The 25,807-nt window shown below is 38.2% G+C and overlaps 4 protein-coding genes across 4 annotated transcripts; all 4 read left to right on the top strand.

The window, feature by feature from the left end:
* The first annotated feature begins 51 nt into the window (after positions 1-51).
* On the top strand, positions 52-10,093 carry LOC139469892 (uncharacterized). Its single transcript, XM_071252217.1, has 4 exons — positions 52-146; positions 1,021-1,401; positions 2,809-2,934; positions 4,364-10,093. The coding sequence occupies exons 2-4, from the start codon at positions 1,137-1,139 to the stop codon at positions 4,582-4,584; spliced, it is 612 nt and encodes a 203-aa protein (XP_071108318.1). The 5' UTR covers positions 52-146; positions 1,021-1,136; the 3' UTR covers positions 4,585-10,093.
* Positions 8,710-12,243, top strand: LOC139469893 (uncharacterized). The gene is made up of 3 exons (XM_071252218.1): positions 8,710-8,717; positions 11,583-11,933; positions 12,054-12,243. The coding sequence occupies exons 1-3, from the start codon at positions 8,710-8,712 to the stop codon at positions 12,241-12,243; spliced, it is 549 nt and encodes a 182-aa protein (XP_071108319.1).
* Positions 12,244-16,583: 4,340 nt separating this feature from the next.
* On the top strand, positions 16,584-17,237 carry LOC139469690 (uncharacterized). The gene is made up of 2 exons (XM_071251934.1): positions 16,584-16,927; positions 17,048-17,237. Exons 1-2 carry the CDS (start codon positions 16,590-16,592, stop codon positions 17,235-17,237), a joined length of 528 nt encoding a protein of 175 aa, XP_071108035.1. The 5' UTR covers positions 16,584-16,589.
* Positions 17,238-21,519: 4,282 nt separating this feature from the next.
* On the top strand, positions 21,520-22,173 carry LOC139469496 (uncharacterized). Its single transcript, XM_071251682.1, has 2 exons — positions 21,520-21,863; positions 21,984-22,173. The coding sequence occupies exons 1-2, from the start codon at positions 21,526-21,528 to the stop codon at positions 22,171-22,173; spliced, it is 528 nt and encodes a 175-aa protein (XP_071107783.1). The 5' UTR covers positions 21,520-21,525.
* The last annotated feature ends 3,634 nt before the right edge of the window (positions 22,174-25,807 follow it).

Genomic DNA, 25,807 nt, shown 5'->3' on the forward strand with positions numbered 1-25,807 from the left:
TTTGTCTTGATTTCCCCAAATACACCCAACCTATATTATGTTTCGTGCTGCGTTCACTGACAGGTGGCGTTGCGAAAATGTTTACAAGATGGTGGCAAGGAAAATTAGCACACGAGAATCGCTGAGTGAAACCGGGCATTAGCAGAGTAAGTTCTGTTGCTCCATTGATCTTTTTTTCATATCGTTTGTTCCAAGGAGCATGTTGCATGGTAATTTGTCATGGATGGTCGACGAGAAATGGGAAAATTAATAGGTTCTAGAACTAGGCCAAATGAAATGTTATAAAACATCCCTCTGCTTTGGCCTCTGTCTATTCGTTGTTGACACACATGAATCATCAATGGGATGGAGACATATATGTTTCGAGGTATCTCGATCGAGTTCGGAAATGCTATGCATATATTATGAATCAGTTGAAATATTAATTTCTATTAATGTTTTTTTCTTGACCTTGCTTTGCAACTAACAACATGGTTTCCGAAACGTATTCAAAGAAAAGTCCTTTTTATTGAAATTTGTCAGCAATGTGACCATTTTGTTCCATGGCATTTTGTTGTCAGGGGATTTTGAACAGACACATTATGATATATCTAACTCTAAAGATTGGTTTAGATCTGCACAAATGCCGATATTCGGCCCCAAGTATGCACCAAATGTCAGTACATTTCCCAATTAATGTTAATATAATTTTAACTAGGCCTAATGGTATGGCTTTGCAGAGGTAACTTGTATGTTACTGACAACAGGGCCAATAAAATGGAAGAGACAGTAATGCTAAGTTTTACATTGTTGCACTGTTAAGATACAGCCAAAATTAGGAACATGAGAACTTTAGAAGAAATTCCAATTTTGAACATTGTATGGCAATGTATGCATTGGTTTACTTGAAGCAGATGTACCTAGGTACATCTTGTTACCCCAAATGGCATGATATAGTGATATGAAAGAATCAGGTATTCTTTAACTTCTTTAGAGCAGTATGCTTCAATTGGCATTATGAATTTTAAAATTTATTTTCAGAATTTACATTCTTGATGATGAGGTCTACCTAGAAAGCTGAGAAGATTTGTTTGGAAATAATTCTGCCTCAAGACTTCATCTACTCCAGTTGTAGATACATACAGTGATTAATCAAAATGGCAGGCGAGGAAAGCATACAATCTTCACCTGTATCTCCAAGACCTCAAGCCAGGTCCTATCGAGCTTATGTTGAACAACAGAGGGTGTTAGCCCTGAAACGAGAGGATCCTGATGGACCTAAGTTGTGGCGGCAGATGGTGATAGGATTCATCTGTGCTGCTTGTGTTGGCTTCATTATGTTCATTCTTGGAAGTATCTTCATATCAGAAGCCATTTCCTTGAAGTATTCTGCAACAATCATGTTGTGTGTCATGGGCATGGGTATGTATGTTCAGCGTTGATTCTGTGTGAAAGCCTTTTGCCTTTTTGAACTTCAACAAACTCAACCCACAGGATGTTAACTTCCATTTCCATTTAACAATAGGACTGGACCATTCCACGTTTTCTTGCCTTAAATATTTAGAAGCCATTTCTTCCACACTCACTAATTCACAACTGTTGGCCTTGTCAAAAACAGGAACATCATTCATTTCATGTTTCCTACATAGTCTACCCCTATTCCCTGACCCCTGATGATATGGGTTAGAATTGGTCTTCATCAACCCATACTTGTTGTAGGAGGCGACTAATGGGAGGGGTGACTCGATGACTTTGCTGATTCATGTCAACATGTTGCAATTGCATAGATCGGTGCACATAATGTCAATCACTGGATTGTCTTGTCTTGACTTGACGTAATTATTTACAGACCGCCATCGTATAACTGGAATAATGCTGAGGGCATCATCATGGTCATTGAACAACAGACAAACATCTAATGTTGTTCTTTTACCCATACATGTCATCAGCGCTATATTTAGTAAATGTATTCTCAGCAACCCGAAGACAATGATACAGTCCAGACTAATTTTGCTCTCTGTGTTTGGTTTCAACATTACAAAAGTATAAATAGAAACATTGTTCAAAATTAAGTTGATGGTCAAGGGGTCTTTGTTGAAACCTGTGGTCCCTTGAGTCCAATTATATACTGATACAGAAAATTTAGGACCCCTACAATTTCAAACAATCCATAGATATATCATGAATATGAAGCTGTTGTGTTAGACTGAAAAAAACATATTTTGACATGTTTGGGTCGTGTTCTTGTTTTGCTTTTATTATGTTTGTTTCAAGAGCTCTCTTTACAAATGTAAACAATTTAGGTAGTCAGAACCACCTTAGTTTGATCATAGCTGTCATTCACATTTTCAAGTAAACCATCAGTAAACTGGTTAACACTATTTGTAGTTGTAGTAGGTGCAGAAGATCAAGTTATACGATATTCTTGCATATCATGATTAAGTTCTCTTAATGTCTAATAGGTGATATATAAAATCCTGAAAATGTCCAAATTACGTATTTCATCTGCAAAATCACTGAAACTGGATAAACCAAATAATGATGGTTACCATGGTGATAATTTCGAATCTTATCTCACCTCTGTCAGGTGTGTATTTCTAAATTTTCCATTTGATTTCACAATTCCACACTTTATGTAATTGAAAAAAAACATGACAACAACTTCATAGAAACATGTCTAGGTGTTAAGAATATTTATAACAACAATGTTGAGAAATTGTTTTCCATGTATTCAAAATAATTATAATGCTAAAATGAGACATATCAAATGTTTCCTTTATTGTATTTGATGTTTAAATAGGAAGTTTTAAGTCTAGATTTTTATTTCAGTTTGTGGTTTGATAATTGTCGTTGGTACAATTATCCTGGGCAAGTTGTTTATATCACGGAAGTGGAGGAAGTCTCAAGGGAGGGAACTCCAGCATCCTCCAGCTGCTTGCTTTCATACATGTTCAGGTAGACAAAACTTTATACATGATTTGCTTTCTTGTCAAATGATGAACATGATGAAACACCTAGTTTTACCTGCATGTTGCATGATATTGACATGGCATATACTAGTACTTAACATTTGCTAAGAACCAAAATTATCTTTAATCAGAGGTGTGATCCTCAGCAAATGCTAAGTAGTTTATATGATAATGAAGATTATGCTTTTGACAATTTTAAAGTTTCAACCATAGTTTAATGTGTTAAATTTTTTTTAGTTTGAGTGCAGAGATATATCGACCATGACAGCATCATGTGCACTGAAAAACATTTGAGACTGGCCATTGATTATAGGGAGGTGTTTGTATGAAAAATTGACACAGTTCTATTTTCTCAAATAAAAAAGTTCTAAAATTCTGGTTCACTATTTTGGGTCTAGCTATTTAATATAGGGAGGGGAGGATCATGAAAAAAATGTTTCCAAATATGATACAGTCCGAAGTCCAGTGTACCCCAACTCCCCCAAAATAAATAACAGGTCCCTCATTACTAAGCATTTTGTTTCGCCATTTAACAACATATCCCAGTGATACTTACCGATAAGTAGTTGTGATTACATTAACATCTTAGGAGTTTTATCGATCCACAGACTGTAAAATCAAGAAAGTAGAAAAAATACAATTCCAGAGCTATAGATAAGCTTTTAGTCATTTGGGTATTTTACCCAGGGGTTTGATTTTGATTGGGTATCCACAAGTTGTAGAGGGTATTCAAATTGTTTTTACCCACCTGTTTCTTGGCATTTGGGTATTTAACTTAAAACCTGTTTGGTAACAATCCCTGTAAATCATTTAAAACTATGTGAATAGTAGTATACCCGTTTGCGTCTGCTTATGACTCCCTCTGTGGAAAGCCTTTTTTTTTTACAAAACCTAGCATTGTAAGAAATGCACTATTGTCTTAATTACCAATCAGCGACTAATTAAGATACAACATGTACATTGACTAGGCACGATGTGCTTTTCAATTGGCATCTATCAGTGTTTGTCGCAGAAGCTTTTCGGAATGTAATTGTCGGTAAGTGAATTTGGCGATCACCTGATACACAATCATTTTATCTCACAGCTGTAATACATTTTATCTGATAGTTCTAATATACACATTAACTTTATTTCAATAGCGTATTTATAGATTTTGGTGCGTATTTGATATGCTAGAATTTGATTTGCATATTTCAGTTTATTTAATGCATATTTTATGCAAACATGCAGCTGATCTTGAGCTCTGCAATTCTCAATAAAAAGTTATTTTATTATTGCCGAGTCTCATCAGTTTAATGTTGTTCATAACCCTCCCCCCTTATGAACATGATCAACTTGTCATGTTTGTTTCTCTTTGACCATAACAACTCCTTGAGTGTGATATCATTGTCAGTAATCTATCACTACAATTTCAGTTATCTACACCCCATCCCAAGATCAACTGACCCAGGTAGGGTGTGGTGAACCGCCTCCCGCTTACGACTCCCTTGTACTGATGCCCCTCCCTCCTGGTCACCCTCGAGTCATCTTGGACTCGGATGGAGGATCGGAATCTGACCCAACAATTATGGTCCTGCCTCCCAAGTACGATGACATAGCTGATCCCCTGCCGCCTTACATAGAGGACAGACCTTGATGATGGTCTGTCACGGAGCTGGGAGACGTCACTGATCTGCTGAAATTTGATAGGGCCACTTGGAGAACCTATGTGTTTGTCCTTGTATTGCTGTCTTGCTATGCAGGGCCACATGTGGCCCAGTTGTCTAAGTTGATGTGATTAAACCCAACTCACTCACTGTCCTGCTTTGCTGATTTGGCAGTGTTCAAATCCACATGTAGTCATAGTGTAGTGCAGTCTGTGTCTAATTTTTAACTTTTTTTAGCCTGAACTTGTCTTTTGGCATTTTAGTCTTGATGCAGGAACACTTGTTAGATCATGTAGATGAGCTTACTGAACTGAAAGTGTTTATGAGACTCAGGTTTCGCTACTATTTGATAATGGTAAACATTGTTTTGGGTTGTATGAATTTAAAATTAGAAAAAAAAGTATGTTGTTTTGTATCAATGTACATTTGGATTTTTGTTTTTTTGACGATACATAACACACCGGTAGGGTAAATGTCTATTGTTTATTGTGAGGACCTTTCGTTTTCAAAAGATCATTTCAGCATCCTGACACATATCTGTATTTTGGTAGTATCCTCTTTTGGATATAACTTATCTACTGTCTGTCAATGGACTTCTTATTTCAATTTCATGGGTAAAGTAAATCATATTAATGGACATGTGGAGGACAGCAGGACAAACAGTGGGGACAAGCACCTGGTTTCTCCAAGTTTTAATGTTTCTGTTTTCCTGTATTTTCTTCACTGACTGTAAACACTATGAGTCATCAAGAGGTAGGTCGTGTTTGTGTGGACTGCAAATCATTGAATACTGTAATGAAGTCTTTTGTACATTTATGCATTATGTTTATGAGTTTGATGCATCAACACAAAATTATTTTGGGTTTGGTTCAGCTTTAATATCACAATATCAGAGTGAGCTTTTGTCGTTGGTTTGTCTGTTCACAACTCTCATCTTTTGATTGGTCTTCATTCCACAATATTATTCTCTTGAACTCCAGATTAAAAAGGACTCCAGATTGAAAACAATTGGCCATTATCTATGGGCCAAATTGTTACTCGATATGTCATGTTATTCCATCTGGTATCTGTAGCATATTAAAGTGTTGAAATATACACTAAGCTTGAGAATAAGCGGAACTAAAAATCTTTTTTATTTTTTAACCATTTATCTATTTTACACCTGGTTTGCAGGATGTCATTGATCTGTTTGAAATTAACTCAGTATGTGTCACTGTATCAGGAAACACAGGTGGCTCCATTGTCTAAGGGGGCAGGTAAGGTAGCCAAGTGGTTAAAGCGTTCGCTCTTCACACCGAAGACCCGGGTTCGATTCCTGACATGGGTACAATGTGTGAATCCCATTTCTGGTGTCCCCCGCCGTGATATTGTTGAAATATTGCTTAAAAAATGGCGTAAAACGATACTGACACATAGTCTAAGGACGGATATCAATGTGCTTGTCGTGGTCTGTGTTCCTCAATACTGTGTTACAATTACTGTGATCATATCAAATCATCATATACATGATATCAACTGTATTGACGTATTGTCAACATACTGCACAAGAATTCCCTACAAAGAAGGAACACAATCATTTGTTTCAGTAGTAGTAATCGGAACTACATTCCTGATTTTACGTCATTCGTGCTGTTATTGCCCGACTCGTGTTTATCGTCTCAGTGCTGAAGCATGGTAATTAGTGGCTTGTCATGAACGGTATTTGTTAATTTAGTCAGAATTTTGTAAATATTCACTAGTTAATATTTAAAATTCCACGCCATATTTTCTGATTGTTTCCACTGTTATGGGTGGTGAGGGATGTTCTGTACACGTGGTGTATGTGCTGCTAAGAACCATGATAGGTTGGCTTGTTTGCTACATATTGTTTATGATGTGATATGATTTTTGTTAGCTGTTGCTTCCTCTTAATCCAGAAGTGGGCCAAGTTTGAGTTATTGCTTGTATTATATGTATATATGGGGCTTTTTTATACACTTGATTTGGCTTACTGATCTTATCTGCATTTTGATGTTGGTAAATGCTGTTATCCTCTGGATGGTTTAAATATCAAATATGCTTTAGCATACTCTGATTATGTAATTATCTTGCCAATTTATATAAGTATCTGTTATTTATGTTGTGAGGATATAGACTTGTTAGACAATATCAGAAATTGCATGTGAGCCTGCAATCAGTGTTGCATAATTTCAGTAATTATTTTCTGAACATTATCTTTATTCCCTTTTAGGTGTATAATAGCACAGGATTAGTAAAATGTTGTTGACAACAGCATCTTGAGAAGTGATACATGTGTACTACATTTTTTAATTTGCCTCACAAAAATATGAGTTTACATCGCAAAAGAATATTGCATAGAACATGGATATTGTGTCCTAATCACTTTTGACATGGCGATGAACTTATACATATCCTACTATTAGGATTATCATGATAAGTGAAATGTATTAAGAACATTTATGGTCTAAATGGTCACTTGTCCCTGTGCCTTGGACATACACTTTTATGATAGTTTTAAAACTTACCATCCATGACATTTGCCCCATGGCATGGGGGTAGCTCCACTGTCAAAGCATTAGCTTGTCGTAGACAGATTGTGATTTATCTGCAACATCACTTATTAACCTCTTTCTTGTGATAATACGGAAGAAATCCATTTTGTGGTTATTTTATCACATGGCTATTTTTTTGTACTCTGTGCATATAATTCAGTTGGAAGATATGGATATGATCAGACCCATCTGACGTGAAGGGGATATGTGTTCATGTTAAGTGAGTCAGGGTTGTCAGTCATATGGGTTTTCATGTTTTACCTCTTCTTACTGCTTGAGAGATTGAGCTGAAATAATTTGGCGTTCCTGACCATTACACTCTGAAATGTTTCCAAGTTGTTTTTTATAAGACTACAAAGAGTACAATTATTGATTACTTAAGAAATATTTGAGCTCTTCCTCTACAAATCCCAAAGAAAGAATATTTATTTTATGAATGCACAAGCTTGTTTCATTTTGTGTTGAGGATGAAATTGATCTGATGTGTACCATGGGTAGGTCAGGATTACTTCTTGCAACTTCAATTTCGCTACCAAAAGTTCAAATATAGACAAAAAGTGTTACTGGGGTACCTTCCATAATGAATACAACTTTTCGAGGAATTTCATATTTGGGATTCCAAAGTAACATGAGATTTTCAGCTGGACAGTATATTTGACAAATTATGATTCCCGTCAAGAAAGCGTGTTTGTCCAAATGCTCTGCACCTATTTATCATCATTTCAATATAAATAACATAGTTTGGGCTGTCACCATTCTAATCTACATCAGCTTAAATAGTGAGCTTCATTAAAGGAAATATATTTAAAGAAGGTTTTGTAATTAAATACCAGATAAGTAATAACTTTTAAATCCTTTTGATATTTAAGAATAACTTTGATGGTTTTTATAAAAACAGGAAAGGCAAACCCTGGTTTGTTCTATGTAAAATGTTTACAACTTCAAGTTTCACCACACCTCTGAAGGTTTTTCAGTTGTGATAAGATAAATTGATTTTAATTACTTCTCAGTAATCATTTGTAAATAGGTGTATATATCATGTAAAGTAATTCACTTACATTGTACTGGTAATTATTTAGGCAATGTATTCATTTTCTATGTTAATGTATTATATACATGGACTTTACATTATTGAATCAATGCATATCTATGACGATTATTTCATTTTGTATTTATGGTTATGTTCTTTTGTTTCTATAATGATACTTATATTGAGGAACTATAGAACAAACAGGTTCTCTCCTTTCAATCATTGTTAGATTTGACACAGTTTCCCAGCCAAATGTATTGACATTCTATATCAGGATGATCGATATGCACATTGTCAATCAAAAATTGTTAATTTCTTGAATTAAAAGCCTGAATTATTGATGTGTGAAAACATTATGGAGGGACTAGCCTCAAGTCGTTCATCTTTTAGTTTGTCTGCTAGTCCATATTATGTTATGCTGATGTTTGCCCTGATTATGCACAAAGAATGTCCCAAGTTAAAAAATGGCACTAATTACAACATCAAGGACAGGGTCCCATTCAACAAAGTCATCACAGTGCTATGATTGTTGAATGCCTATGTTATAGTATAGGAGTTATGATCGTCTTAGTGCTAAGATTGCTTTGGGGGTTGGGACCCATGACAGGAAATGGGTTGCGGCTGTGGAGCTAGTCCTTTAACATCAGATCTCTACTTGATAGATAGTTAGAGTATATACATGATTCATATTAACAAGGTGAGAAATTAACGCTAGCACAAATTCCTTGGGGCTAGTCCAAATTTCCAAATTTACCCATTGTTTATTTATGGATGAACAACTTCTTTATTACAATGTAAGAGCGCCGTTTCGGTGTAGGTTCTAACACTGTTATCAAGCTCTTAAATTGTAATAAAGAAGTTGTTCATCCATAAATTCTTATCCTTACTTATTACTCCAACTTCTAAATGCCTATCAAAGAAGAAATTACAAAGGCAATTTATCTTTACCTGGGCAAGTCAAACTTTTGATTTTAGTTCTAAGCCTGCATATACTCAAATATTATTCCTTTAGTAGATATTGGTTTCCACAGAGCAATAATGTTCAGAATGGCAAAATTGCCGATATGGCACAAAATAATTATCACACACTTGATGAAGGGCATTTCTGTTATTATTCCAGAGGTACCATATGTAACAGGAACAATCATAACAAAGTCATTAACTTAGATAGTTTATTTTATATGTTATTTTATTCAAACAGATTTTAACATTGATGACCTTACTGTTATTTGTATGTGTATTGGAGTTTTGAAAGCATGAATATGTTGATAGTGTTCCCGATTGCCCTACTGTCATGTATAGAAATAGTTGTGTATTTTGAGATAGTTCCTTGGGTTTTATTCAAAATTGCATAAAAGTTTCGTGGAAATGTTTCATGTTTTCGTTCAACTGTTTTATTAATGTTTGTGAATTTTGTACACAAATACGTTTTGTACAAGTGTTTTAAGTTTTGTAATTTATAAATATTTATTTGGTACTGATTGTGATCCAGTAATTTAAATTGTAGTGTTGATTCTGTCTTTGTCCTGTGTGCACTGAGCATAATAAAGAGTTCTGATTAAGGTCTAAACATGGTTATGGAAACAATAAAATATTCTGAATTTTTACTATTTCTATTGATTCAGTTTTTAAAATGTAACTGCAATTCATTGAACAGTGTAAATATTTAGGTTATCATGTAAGAAATTACTTTTATTTGAAGTTTGTTTGAAAGGGTTTTGTTAGTTTGCATCATTCTTTAAATTGCGTTTGTGTCTGAAGCTTGAGAAATATGTAATTCAGGTGTCAAATAAATATCCTAGAGGGATTGTTAATGAATGTATCTTCTGAGCTGACAACATTCAGTCTTTTACTTTGTCTTTCATTTCAGTTTAAACAAATGTGCTATGGTAATAAAGTATTTGACCTTTGTGTAAATGGCATCTTTTGTATTTTTTACTGTTTCAGCAATATTGCTTGGGCAGGAAAGGAGGGTTGTTATTCGAGGAAAGATGTTAGTGAGTGAATGTTGTTCTATAGTTTCAGTCAACTACATGGTCGCTACAATGCAGCAGCCTGTAAATAAATGGGTCTTATCCAGGCAAACCAGTTGCTGACTGCTGGGGCAATGTCCCACATCAAGGGGTTGTGATGACACACTACAGTCAGGTCACCATTGTGACCACTGGATACTTGTCTCAGTCTGCAGAGGGTGCAGGGGACCTATTCTGATGGGGGAATGGCCTTAAAGATGGATGAGACTCCACTTACATGTTATCTGTTTGAATCATGGCAAAGGAACTACACTTTACTCAATAAGACTTATCTAGACTTCCGGCTCTGGCTCATCTGAGATTTATTATCAATTTAAATCTACCCAGTTTTTATGAGGGAACTGAGAATGAATTGGGGGAGCACTGATAAACTGACAGGGGTCAAAGTGCACTTTGAACATGACCTCCAGCATGGAAAAAGCACCATGCAAATGGATTATTATTATTACTAGTATGATGCTGCTGCTGCTGATATTGTATCCAGTATGTTTGAGCCCAGAAGTGTCTCACACACTGATAATACTGCATGTGAGTCTGTTCTTCACCTGCTCAGTGGCCAAGTGATCATAACAGCACGATTAGGTTGTGCAGAGTTGTGTGTCTAAGCAGGAAGGCTTCGATGCATGTGATTTTGCATGGAATCATTTTCATCCCGTTTGTCATACCCGTAACATCTGTACTAAAGTGATATACATTTACTATATGATCACTGGGGTTCTTCTGATTTTACACTCTGTGAAATGTGATATGTGGTGGAAATCCTAAATCAATTACTCATTGACTCTTCAATAACTACCTCACTTCGATATCCACTTTGTGCACTTTATACTGCTTCGATTGTATTCGCCATCTACTGGTCGCAAATACATACTAAATCTTCTTAAGAAAAAAAATGTCAGTCAAAAAGAGTCCGTTGTACGATTCCGACTATAGCATGAGCATGTGTTTATGAATCGCTATCAAATAGTGATGATACCAGGTGTCTTCGAAGAGGTGGGCGTATCCTGCCCCACCAATATTTGCTTGTGACGTCACTATATGATATTGTTATGTCACATTATAACAGTTGTCAATTCAGGCATCATTATCCAAGTAACAGTTTTGCAAATGATGAGGTGCGACTTCAAAACATCAATAAAACAATATATCTCGCGGAAGGAGAGGCTGTTCAAAATGGAATGCATTCGTCTGCACTCGCCCCTTTCCGTAACCTGCAATTCGGCCCTTCCGGAATAACACGAGTTGGTCACGAATTAATGCAATGGTATAGAGTCAGTGACGTCACTGTATTATGACGTCATGTTATTGTGTCGTCACGTAATTATCTCGCCCATATTCATTGAGACTCGCCGTGCTTTTTAGCGATGGCAAAGATATCTGTCTAAAATGGGATGCAAACAGACCAAGGTTAAGCCTTTCAAGCAGACATCTCCTGAGGAGGCTCTGACGGGCAAGATCAACTGTCCTCACGAGCTGTACTACGCCAAGTGTCAGGTGACACCGCCCACACCCCGACTATCAGGGACGGAGATTCTTCAACAGTTACGAGACGAGGGCTTGGTCCCCGACCGTCAGGCCAGCGGAGGAGTTGCCTTCTCTGTCCCTGCAGTGGAGGGGGTTGTTCCCCGTGGCAGAGCTCCCCGTCGTCTGGAGCAAATCCCAGTGCGATGCTTCTACACAGCTGAGTTGAGGAGACAGAAGGCTGATCTATTCCGATTTGACAGGTAAAATCTTTAGAACGAAGACTGTAAACACTGAAAACGTTTAAATAACTAAGCGCCCATTTGTCTTGATCTCCCAATTTCTTAAGGATCTAATTCATGATTGCATGTTTTTGTGTACAGGTTGGTAGAACAAGTCCAGAGGAAACAACTGGACAGAGAAATAAAGCACAAAGCTGTCAAGGACGAGAAGAAACGTCGCGAGTTTATCAAGAAAATGAAGGCTGAGTATCAGCTTCAGGCGAGGGAAGAGAAACTGAAGAGGCTGGAGGAAGAGCGGGCATCTGTGAAGAAGAAGGCAGCCAAGAAGTAGACTAAGAGGAGCGAACGGAGTTGATGGTTGTGAGGATGTTGAGAACAGCGGATGATGCAAATAAATGACGAACATTAGTTCTCACTGAAAAAAATGAACAAAAGTAAAAAAGAACAAAAGAAAAGCAGCAGGCCAAGCGAAACAGGAAGCCGGAAGATGCAGTTGAAGGGGATACAGATCATACGAATGCAGTGTGACATTCAGGAAATCCTTTAGTTTTTTTCCTAGGAGCTCATTCAAAATGTTCAGTTTATGTACATATCTAATGTAACATAGTACAGTCATATAACGCATGGATAATGTGTAAATACAATGCTTTTGTTTCATACCTTGTTGATGTTATGAGATGGATTGCTTTTAGTAATAAAATTGTTTCCGAACACATGTTATACATGACAGTTTTCTTAGGATAGTAGTCGGAATCGTAGAATGGACTGTGCTTTTACCAGATATTTCTTGTTATTATGGAAAAGGTATTTATTTATTTATCTATTTATTTATTTAATTATAACCTAGTTCCAATGTTATTGAGATGCTTAGGGAGTTCTGTGAGAAGATAATACATGGGATAACCTAGTTCCAATGTTATTGAGATGCTTAGGGAGTTCTGTGAGAAGACAATACAGGGGTTAACATGTGTAGGTCATGGAACATAATATCAAGCTTTTAGCGTGTCTGTGGGTCTCTTGGTTCTCGACAACATCCGATTAGAGTGAGTGAGTGAGTGAGTGAATACTTTTATAACATACAGTTTTAATAAAGGTAACTTTTACTCAAGCCAGGGAGCCAGGATAGTTATCAAACAGACACCATATTCCTGCTGACGAAAGCTTTACTATCGCTGTAGGGGTCGTTGTCGGTACGACAGTTCGCGTTCAATTTCAGAACACCTGGGCTACCCCGATGAACACCGTTGACCAAGGTATGACCCAATTTACCTTTGGTTGACCAGTGTTAGCACATGTTAACTGGTTGACGTCATGCTTGACCAAAGTTGCCTATCGCTAATGAACCCGCGGGGTCCGGTACTCTGGGTAGGAGCCTCCAAATGAGGTAGTGACGTCATCGTTAAAGGCAATAGTTTCATTTATTGAATCAATCATGAATAAAAGCATCTTAATGAAAATAAGTAACTAGGAGATTATAGTATATATGTAATCAGAGAAATTAAAATTTTCGATTGTTGATATACACGTGAAGATACTTTAGATAATGTTGCATCTCTGTGGGATGTTCTACTCGTAATGTCTGAATGCCAAACGCCGCACCCAGCAATATTCCAGCTACATGACGGCTGTCTGTAAATAATCGAGTCTGGACCAGACAATCCAGTGATTGACATGAGCCGAGTCAATCCACGCAATTGGGATACGATGACACGCATCAACCAAGCTAGCGGGTCTGACCACCCGATCCCGTTAGTCGCCTCTTACGACAAGCTTACGACGGCTTCATCCATATTTCTCAACCGACAAAGTAAACAAAATCCTGTAGGCTCCCAAATAACCGAACTACTGGAGATGGCTACACCCATACACAACCGCCAAATTATAAAAAAACGAACACGCTGACCAAGCAGCCAAAGCAGCCAAAGCAGCCCTTAAACTGCCAGAAATAAGCCCAAACTTCCCTATATCCAAAAATGAGATAAGAATCACCGCTAAGGAAAAGATTCCCCCAAAGTGCCAAACCAAGTACCAAAGCTCAAACTTTAAAATATAACATATGTTCCTAAAGCAACTAAAGAAAATTAAAAACACACCATAAATAAAAAAAAAATTGACCATGCAATAACCAAACTACAAACAGGCCACACAAAATATAACTCCAATCCACATAAAAAAAAGAAACACAAAACAGGTAAATGCACACACTGCAACCAACTAGAAACATAAAAGCACGCACTACTACACTTCACGCACTACAAACAACAGAACACGTCATCACTAGACTGCAACACTCAACTTACAGTAGCAACACTTCTAAATCCGCGTGGATCGATGCTCATATTATTAAGCAGTGGATTGTCTGGTCTAGACTCGATTATTTACAGACCGCCGTCACATAGCTGGAATATTGCTGAGTGCGGCGTTAAACAACAAATAATAATATAATCTAAATCCGCTGAACGATACACAGATCTTCAAAGCATTAGGCACCTTCCTAATTAAAACAGGCCTACCAGGCGTCATGTAATTACCTACAAGCTTAAAACTACCATTAATCTAAAAACTTAAAAACACAAAGACCCCCACCTCTGGTAAAGCTTCCAAATTCCCAAATTCTCAAAATTTAATTAAGCAACCCTAACGCCCCCTCACCTTTCGGACATACCCTCCTTGGCAATCTCCCCAATCTCATTAAAATCAAATCTTAGTTCTCGCTTCCGCTGAACAACTTTGTTCAGCGGTAGCGAAAACTAAGGTCTGACTTTAATGAGATTGGCAATCTCCCTAAATGACATGGCGGGCCCCATGTGCGTATGCGCATAATGTCGGAAAGCGCACGTAAAATCTCTAATTACTTAGTAACTGTGCAAGTCAAGAGTGTCGCCAGTGGTGACATGTCAAGTACACCTTAATTTAACGTGAATTATATAATTATAACATTGTAAGATATTTTCCTTTCAATTTTAGAATTTAAGGGGCACAGGTCATAGGTTCAAACATGTAGGGGTTTACTTGAAATCTACAATTCATCTTCCGAGAAACATTCACATTCCATAATAACGCGTACACTAAAAGTACTCACGGAAATGAAAAAAACCTGTTTTTTCGACCTCAGATCTGAAATAAATGCAGTTAATATACAAAATATGTAAATATTCAAACAACTAAATTAGTACTAATTGGGCCGTGGCACAAATACAGCGTATCAAATGTTTTTATGCCTTTTTACACGTACAAGTGTGTATAAATGTGAATAAAACAGACTATTGTGAAACAGGGCATAACCAGGTGTAAGTAGATCAAGGTGACCTATGACACCTTGACGACAGGTGAGAACAGGTGCATAATGCCTATAGTCTGTTTCTGCTATGTCAATTTGGACTTAAGTTTTATTTTTGAATGTTGAAAGTGCCGACAATTTACCTCCTGTAAAGTACATTTTGTATTGTTCACTGAGATCAAACTAGCAAATCCAGACTAGTACTTTTCGAGTTGTTTTGGTATTTCGTATTTACAGCTATGTAACACTTTGTGTCGATTTTTAAATTGAGAAAAACAGTTTTTTTTCATTTCCGTGAGTACTTTAGTGTCACTGTCAGAGCAGGACATATCGAACAGGTTATGATATAGCAAAAAGGACCGAACTTAGTACTAGGCTTCATCATATCATACACACAACAACCAGTATTTAAGAAAATTCGTACAAAAAAATAAATGAGATGAGTACCCTAACGCGAACAATAAACGCAATTGAAGAAATAGATTGTTTCGCACATCGTTTCCTCACCGACTATCGGCCGTTCTGATGTGACCCGTCATCCAGATCTTTATTTAGACGGTAGCGAGAACTAAGATTTAAATTTAATGAGATTGCAGCAAGGATTCGATGCATTGATTTTACTTTCAATCACAGTTTCACCCTGTTTTTCAGACTCCATACCATATGTGTTTAAGTGATATTCTCTCCAATTGTAAAAAAACCCAAAACAACTAACAGCTGTGCATGATATGGTAACAGGGGTAGACGGATTGTGATTGACTATAAGTTTAAATTATCTCTTTGTCAATCTGTTGAATAACATCAAATATGGCTTTGCAAAAGAGTTCAGGTTTTAAATACGCCGTTCTCTGATAGAAACATATGTATTACTTACCAACATTGAAATCACAATTGCTAAAAAAACACAATTTATTGAAAACAAAAACACTCCAGGGGAAAAATATGATATGTTGAATATTAAGTGTCGCTACATTACAGCAAAAGATAAAAGCCGAGGTTGAAACTCCATTTGGACTAACCCAAGTTTGTTGTGACGTCATTGTATAATGTTTTTTTTTTATTAATATGCTATATTATTACAGTTGTCAATGCAGGCATGACTACCGAAGTTAACAGTTTTGTAAAGGATTAGGTGCGTAAAAATCAATAAACAATATGGCCATTTATAAAGAAAAAAGGATTCCGACCTTTCTCGTGGAAGTAGCTTCTAAAATGTAATAGTCAGTGTGCATTCGTGAAAACTCGTGTTATTCCGGTACAAGCCGAATAGCTCTTGCAGGTTACGGAAAGAGGCAAGTGGTGACGAATGAGTCAGTGACGTCACTATATTATGACGTCATGTTATTGTGTCGTCACGTAATTATCTCGCCCATATTTGCCATAGATATCTGTCTGAAATGGGATGCAAACAGACTAAGGTTAAGCCTTTCAAGCAGACTTCTCCTGAGGAGGCTCTGACGGGCAAGATCAACTGTCCTCACGAGCTGTACTACGCCAAGTGTCAGGTGACACCGCCCACACCCCGACTATCAGGGACGGAGATTCTTCAACAGTTACGAGACGAGGGTTTGGTCCCCGACCGTCAGGCCAGCGGAGGAGTTGCCTTCTCTGTCCCCGCAGTGGAGGGGGTTGTTCCCCGTGGCAGAGCTCCCCGACGCCTTGAGGAAATCCCAGTGCGATGCTTCTACACAGCTGAGTTGAGGAGACAGAAGGCTGATCTATTCCGACTTGACAGGTAAAATCTTTAGAACGAAGACTGTAAACACTGAAAACGTTTAAATAACTAAGCGCCCCTTTGTCTTGATCTCCCAATTTCTTAAGAATCTAATTCATGATTGCATGTTTTTGTATACAGGTTGGTAGAACAAGTCCAGAGGAAACAACTGGACAGAGAAATAAAGCACAAAGCTGTCAAGGACGAGAAGAAACGTCGCGAGTTTATCAAGAAAATGAAGGCTGAGTATCAGCTTCAGGCGAGGGAAGAGAAACTGAAGAGGCTGGAGGAAGAGCGGGCATCTGTGAAGAAGAAGGCAGCCAAGAAGTAGACTAAGAGGAGCGAACGGAGTTGATGGTTTTGAGGATGTTGAGAACAGCGGATGATGCAAATAAATGAAGAACATTAGTTCTCACTGAAAAAAATGAACAAAAGTAAAAAAGAACAAAAGAAAAGCAACAGGCCAAGCGAAACAGGAAGCCGGAAGATGCAGTTGAAGGGGATACAGATCATACGAATGCAGTGTGACATTGGAGAAATCCTTTAGTTTCTTTCCTAGGAGCTCATTCAAAATGTTCAGTTTATGTACATATCTAATGTAACATAGTACAATCATATAACGCATGGATAATGTGTAAATACAATGTTTTTGTTTCATACCTTGTTGATGTTATGAGATGGATTGCTTTTAGTAATAAAATTGTTTCCGAAAACACATGTTATACATGACAGTTTTCTTAGGATAGTAGTCGGAATCGTAGAATGGACTGTGCTTTAACCAGATATTTCTTGTTATTATGGAAAAGGTATTTATTTATTTATTTATTTATTTATTTATTTATTTATTTATTTATTTATTTATTTATTTATTTATTTATTTATTTATTTATTTATTTATTTATTTATTTATTTATTTATTTATTTATTTATTTATTTATTTATAACCTAGTTCCAATGTTATTGAGATGCTTAGGGAGTTCTGTGAGAAGATAATACAGGGGTTAACATGTGTAGGTCATGGAACATAGTATCAAGCTTTTAGCGTGTCTGTGGGTCTCTTGGTTCTCGACAACATCCGATTAGAGTGAGTGAGTGAGTGAGTGAGTACTTTTATAACATACAGTTTTAATAAAGGTAACTTTTACTCCAGCCAGGGAGCCAGGATAGTGATCAAACAGACACCATATTCCTGCTGAGGAAAGCTTTACTATCGCTGTAGGGGTCGTTGTCGGTACGACAGTTCGCGTTCAATTTCAAAACCCCTGGACGACCCCGATGAACACCGTTGACCAAGGTATGACCCAATTTACTTTTGGTTGACCAGTGTTAGCACATGTTAACTGGTTGACGTCATGCTTGACCAAAGTTGCCTATCGCTACTGAACCCGCGGGGTCCGGTACTCTGGGTAGGAGCCTCCAAATGAGGTAGTGACGTCATCGTTAAAGGCAATAGTTTCATTTATTGAATCAATCATGAATAAAAGCATCTTAATGAAAATAAGTAACTAGGAGATTATAGTATATATGTATTCAGAGAAATTAAAATTTTCGATTGTTGATATACAGGTGAAGATACTTTAGATAATGTTGCATCTCTGTGGGATGTTCTACTCGTAATGTCTGAATGCCAAACGCCGCACCCAGCAATATTCCAGCTATATGACGGCTGTCTGTAAATAATCGAGTCTGGACCAGACAATCCAGTGATTGACATGAGCCGAGTCGATCCACGCAATTGGGATACGATGACATGCATCAACCAAGCCAGCGGGTCTGACCACCCGATCCCGTTAGTCGCCTCTTCCGACAAGCTTACGACGGCTTCATCCATATTTCTCAACCGACAAAGTAAACAAAATCCTGTAGGCTCCCAAATAACCGAACTACTGGGGATGGCTACACCCATACACAACCGCCAAATTATAAAAAAACGAACACGCTGACCAAGCAGCCAAAGCAGCCCTTAAACTGCCAGAAATAAGCCCAAACTTCCCTATATCCAAAAATGAGATAAACATCACCGCTAAGGAAAAGATTCCCCCAAAGTGCCAAACCAAGTACCAAAGCTCAAACTTTAAAATATAACATATGTTCCAAAAGCAACTAAGGAAAATTAAAAACACACCATAAATAAAAAAAAATTTGACCATGCAATAACCAAACTACAAACAGGTCACACAAAATATAACTCACATCCACATAAAAAAAAAGAAACACAAAACAGGTAAATGCACACACTGCAACCAACTAGAAACATAAAAGCACGCACTACTACACTGCACGCACTACAAACAACAGAACAACGCATCACTAGACTGCAACACTCAACTTACAGTAGCAACACTTCTAAATCCGCGTGGATCGATGCTCATATTATTAAGCAGTGGATTGTCTGGTCTAGACTCGATTATTTACAGACCGCCGTCACATAGCTGGAATATTGCTGAGTGCGGCGTTAAACAACAAATAATAATATAATCTAAATCCGCTGAACGATACACAGATCTTCAAAGCATTAGGCACCTTCCTAATTAAAACAGGCCTACCAGGCCTCATGTAATGACCTACAAGCTTAAAACTACCATTAATCTAAAAACTTAAAAACACAAAGACCCCTACCTCTGGTAAAGCTTCCAAATTCCCAAATTCTCAAAATCTAATTAAGCAACCCTAACGCCCCCTCACCTTTCGGACATACCCTCCTTGGCAATCTCCCCAATCTCATTAAAATCAAATCTTAGTTCTCGCGAAAACTAAGGTCTGACTTTAATGAGATTGGCAATCTCCCTAAATGGCATGGCGGGCCCCATGTGCGTATGCGCATAATGTCGGAAAGCGCACGTAAAATCTCTAATTACTTAGTAACTGTGTATGTCAAGAGTGTCGCCAGTGGTGACATGTCAAGTACACCTTAATTTAACGTGAATTATATAATTATAACATTGTAAGATATTTTCCTTTCAATTTTAGAATTTAAGGGGCGCAGGTCATGGGTTCAAACATGTAGGGGTTTACTTGAAATCTACAATTCATCTTCCGAGAAACATTCACATTCCATAATAACGCGTACACTAAAAGTACTCACGGAAATGAAAAAAACCTGTTTTTTCGACCTCAGATCTGAAATAAATGCAGTTAATATACAAAATATGTAAATATTCAAACAACAACATGTTTTTATGCCTTTTTACACGTAAAAGTGTGTATAAATGTGAATAAAACAGACTATTGTGAAACAGGGCATAACCAGGTGTAAGTAGATCAAGGTGACCTTGACGACAGGTGAGAACAGGTGCATAATGCCTATAGTCTGTTTCTGCTATGTCAATTTGGACTTAGTTTTATTTTTGAATGTTGAAAGTGCCGACAAATTACCTCCTGTAAAGTACATTTTGTATTATTCACTGAGATCAAACTAGCAAATCCAGACTAGTACTTTTCGAGTTGTTTTGGTATTTCGTATTTACAGCTATGTAACACTTTGTGTCGATTTTTAAATTGAGAAAAACAGTTTTTTTTCATTTCCTTGAGTACTTTAGCGTCACTGTCAGAGCAGGACATATCGGACAGGTTATGATATAGCAAAAAGAACCGAACTTAGTACTAGGCTTCATCATATCATACACACAACAACCAGTATTTAAGAAAATTCGTACAAAAAAATAAATGAGATGAGTACCCTAACGCGAACAATAAACGCAATTGAAGAAATAGATTGTTTCGCACATCGTTTCCTCACCGACTATCGGCCGTTCTGATGTGACCCGTCATCCAGATCTTTATTTAGCGGTAGCGAGAACTAAGATTTAAATTTAATGAGATTGCAGCAAGGATTCGATGCATTGATTTTACTTTCAATCACAGTTTCACCCTGTTTTTCAGACTCCATACCATATGTGTTTAAGTGATATTCTCTCCAATTGTAAAAAAACTCAAAACAACTAACAGCTGTGCATGATATGGTAACAGGGGTAGACGGATTGTGATTGACTATAAGTTTAAATTATCTCTTTGTCAATCTGTTGAATAACATCAAATATGGCTTTGCAAAAGAGTTCAGGTTTTAAATACGCCGTTCTCTGATAGAAACATATGTATTACTTACCAACATTGAAATCACAATTGCTAAATTTATTGAAAACAAAAACACTCCAGGGGAAAAATATGATATGTTGAATATTAAGTGTCGCTACATTACAGCAAAAGATAAAAGCCGAGGTTGAAACTCCATTTGGACTAACCCAATTTTGTTGTGACGTCATTGTATAATGTTTTTTTTTAATTAATATGCTATATTATTACAGTTGTCAATGCAGGCATGACTACCGAAGTTAACAGTTTTGTAAAGGATTAGGTGCGTAAAAATCAATAAACAATATGGCCATTTATAAAGAAAAAAGGATTCCGACCTTTCTCGTGGAAGTAGCTTCTAAAATGTAATAGTCAGTGTGCATTCGTGAAAACTCGTGTTATTCCGGTACAAGCCGAATAGCTCTTGCAGGTTACGGAAAGAGGCAAGTGGTGACGAATGAGTCAGTGACGTCACTATATTATGACGTCATGTTATTGTGTCGTCACGTAATTATCTCGCCCATATTTGCCATAGATATCTGTCTGAAATGGGATGCAAACAGACTAAGGTTAAGCCTTTCAAGCAGACTTCTCCTGAGGAGGCTCTGACGGGCAAGATCAACTGTCCTCACGAGCTGTACTACGCCAAGTGTCAGGTGACACCGCCCACACCCCGACTATCAGGGACGGAGATTCTTCAACAGTTACGAGATGAGGGTTTGGTCCCCGACCGTCAGGCCAGCGGAGGAGTTGCCTTCTCTGTTCCCGCAGTGGAGAGGGTTGTTCCCCGTGGCAGAGCTCCCCGTCGTCTGGAGCAAATCCCAGTGCGATGCTTCTACACAGCTGAGTTGAGGAGACAGAAGGCTGATCTATTCCGATTTGACAGGTAATATCTTTAGAACGAAGACTGTAAACACTGAAAACGTTTAAATAACTAAGCGCCCCTTTGTCTTGATCTCCCAATTTCTTAAGGATCTAATTCATGATTGCATGTTTTTGTATACAGGTTGGTAGAACAAGTCCAGAGGAAACAACTGGACAGAGAAATAAAGCACAAAGCTGTCAAGGACGAGAAGAAACGTCGCGAGTTTATCAAGAAAATGAAGGCTGAGTATCAGCTTCAGGCGAGGGAAGAGAAACTGAAGAGGCTGGAGGAAGAGCGGGCATCTGTGAAGAAGAAGGCAGCCAAGAAGTAGACTAAGAGGAGCGAACGGAGTTGATGGTTGTGGGGGTGTTGAGAACAGCGAATGATGCAAATAAATGAAGAACATTAGTTCTCACTGAAAAAAAGGAACAAAAGTAAAAAAGAACAAAAGAAAAGCAACAGGCCAAGCGAAACAGGAAGCCGGAAAGTGCAGTTGAAGATACAGATCATACGAATGTTGCAGTGTTGACATTGGAGAAATCCTTTAGTTTTTTTTTATTGTTAGATTATTTATAAGAACTCTTTCGGATTACTACGTTTAATGTGTAAATACCTGTTATATACCTCAAATGGCTGTATTCATTAAATATATCATAAAATATTTTACACATGTCATATCTTGTTGATATTATGAGGTGGATTTTTGTATTATAATAAAAATGTTCCCGAAAAAAACATAGGTATTGTTGTTATAACCCAGTTGCAAGGTTATGGAGCTGGCTGGGTAGTTCTGTGACAAGGTAACACACGTGAACAGTCATATTTTGTTATACTCTGTCCTTGAATCCCCACTTGGAGACAATCGTGGTGTACCGGTGATATACTCTGTCCCGGAATCCCCACTTGGAGACAGTAATGGGGTACTGATGATATACTCTGACCCGGAATCCCCACTTGGAGACAATCGGGGTATACTAGTGATATACTCTGTCACGGAATTCCCACTTGGAGACAATCGTGGTGTACTGGTGATATACTCTGACCCGGAATCCCCACTTGGAGACAATCGGGGTATACTAGTGATATACTCTGTCACGGAATTCCCACTTGGAGACAATCGTGGTGTACTGGTGATATACTCTACCTAGGAATCCCCACTTGGAGACAATCGCGGTGTACTGGTGATATACTCTGACCCGGAATCCCCACTTGGAGACAATCGCGGTGTACTGGTGATATACTCTACCCAGGAATCCCCACTTGGTGACAATCGGGGTGTACTGGTGATATACTCTACCCAGGAATCCCCACTTGGAGACAGTCGTGGTGTACTGGTGATATACTCTACCCAGGAATCCCCACTTGGAGACAGTCGCGGTGTACTGGTGATATACTCTACCCAGGAATCCCCACTTGGAGACAGTCGTGGTGTACTGGTGATATACTCTACCCAGGAATCCCCACTTGGAGACAATCGCGTTGTACTAGTGATATACTCTACCCAGGAATCCCCACTTGGAGACAGTCGTGGTGTACTGGTGATATACTCTACCCAGGAATCCCCACTTGGAGACAGTCATGGTGTACTAGTGATATACTCTACCCAGGAATCCCCACTTTGAGACAGTCATGGTGTACTGGTGATATACTCTACCCAGGAATCCCCACTTGGAGACAATCGTGGTGTACTGGTGATATTCTCTACCCAGGAATCCCCACTTGGAGACAATCGTGGTGTACTGGTGATATTCTCTACCCAGGAATCCCCACTTGGAGACAATCGTGGTGTACTAGTGATATACTCTACCCAGGAATCCCCACTTGGAGACAATCGTGGTGTACTGGTGATATACTCTACCCAGGAATCCCCACTTGGAGACAATCGCGTTGTACTAGTGATATACTCTACCCAGGAATCCCCACTTGGAGACAGTCATAGGGTATGGCTATGTTCACGGAGTCACCACCTGGGGTCAATCATTAATTAACATGTCTCCAAAATGAAGTTATGTATAAGGTTTAATAAATCTCCAAATGTTTAGTACATTCTATAAAAAACACCTTTAATGTATCATAAGTTGAGAGCTGTAAATGGACTTGTTCTATAGGAAAAAATGCTGTGGGGGTTGTAAGAGAGAATACTTGAAAACATAAGTTTTTTTCCTCATTTCCAGAAAAATGAAGCATCGTAAAATCCCGAGCACAGCTTATAGAATAGTAACTTTCGTAAGGACGAAATGCTGAATGGTGCTGACAACTACGCGGCGACTTCGGCAGTCAGACACCTTGTTCCAGTTTGTTTCTAATGATGTACAACATAAGCTCCATAAAACGCCAATTCACATGAACTCCGTGAGCATATTCATTTATGCTGCTTGACATAGTTTTGTGATCATCAACGCTAACGTAGCGGGTTGGTTTATTTGGATACACTCCCACAGCACCGTCTAAAGTAACCATTGCGTGAAAGGAGTAAGTTGTAGAACGAAGCCACGTCTAAACCGGCTTGGAAAAGAAAGGCATTCTTGTTTATGGCTCAGCCATTCAGCTGTCCCAAGACAGGTGTTTGTTTCGTGCATGGGCGTATGCTGTGCTGGTGTATCTATGCGTATGTGTTAAGGAATTTCCTTTCACGTGACATTTGTATTGGTCCTTTATTAGTTACCTTTATTAGACCAGCGTACTCTCTGTCATATGGAAGATGTGGGTCATGGTGCACTTTACGTTCAAATTATCTGTATAACCCATTTCGCTCATTGAGGCTATAATATTATGTTCATCTTCCGAAGTGCGAGTGTTATAAGCCATTCAAAGACGTACACATCTATGTATCAATTATCAATTTCAGTCGTCTCTCACGTCAAGCATGACATAGCCCTCACGACATGTGTGGTGTACCAGAGTGTGGGTGTGTGTGTGTGTGTGTGAGAGAGAGAGAGAGAGAGAGAGAGAGAGAGAGAGAGAGAGAGAGAGAGAGAGAGAGAGAGAGAGAGATAAGAAAAGATAAGATAAGGTAAGATAATATTTATTGCAGAAACGTTCCATTACGGGACAGATGCAATTTTAAAAGACAAGACATTATGATTCATATAAACATATATACAGACGTACGTAATTTACATTCCTGTAGATACATACAAAAATAAAACAACAAATATTACATATTTGATGATATTATTATACATAAAATGTCAACAGAGAGAGAGAGAGAGAGAGAGAGAGAGAGAGAGTATGTTATCCCTGTCAGTCTCCAGGGAGGGATACGCGTAGTTGTTGTTTTTAGCGAGGCAGTGCAGATTCCTGTGGCATTTCCTGTGTAACACCAAAAAATATCAGAAACAGAAGTTGTTTGCACAGCTGTTTCTTGGGGCCATCCACCTGTTTAACTATAACTTCAACAGTGCTTTTGCTTTTCTTTTGTTTCATGACCCACCATGCCACGTTGTACTGTAAGGGTCTTCATAACTGCTGAGTTCCTGCGATATGGCATGCGAAATTACATTAAGAGAGGCGGTTGTTTTAAGGCTCCTGTTTTCCTCTTGAAACGCTAAATATGAATAACTAACATCAGACATGCACAACGGGGTTCGATGTGACGCTAGCGTAGCCAGGCGTCAACATAACACGCAACTTGTAGCAAGGCATTCTACAACCGCTCCCCTCATCTGACGGTTTATATGACCGTATGTTATGTTGGTGTGCTTTTCTCAACACATATGAGCCAGTTTGGTTTAACGTCTCTTGAACAGTATGTTCAGTTTCAGTTCTATCACGGCTTGATGTGGGAGGCGTTAATAGACGTTTACCACTTTGGTGACGGGAGCGAGCACGGGTGTGGTACTGACAAACGTAGAATCATAATCAGGGGATTCGAACCACGATCACAGGATTCTGGCACGCTCAAGGGGCGGAACTCTGCACAGCGAATTGCGACGCCCTAGACAAAATAGGCCACCCACGCACCA

This window comes from Haliotis cracherodii, unplaced genomic scaffold (genome assembly GCF_022045235.1).
Source record: "Haliotis cracherodii isolate W230 unplaced genomic scaffold, xgHalCrac1.p SCAF_2, whole genome shotgun sequence".
Taxonomy (NCBI): Eukaryota; Metazoa; Mollusca; class Gastropoda; order Lepetellida; family Haliotidae; genus Haliotis; species Haliotis cracherodii.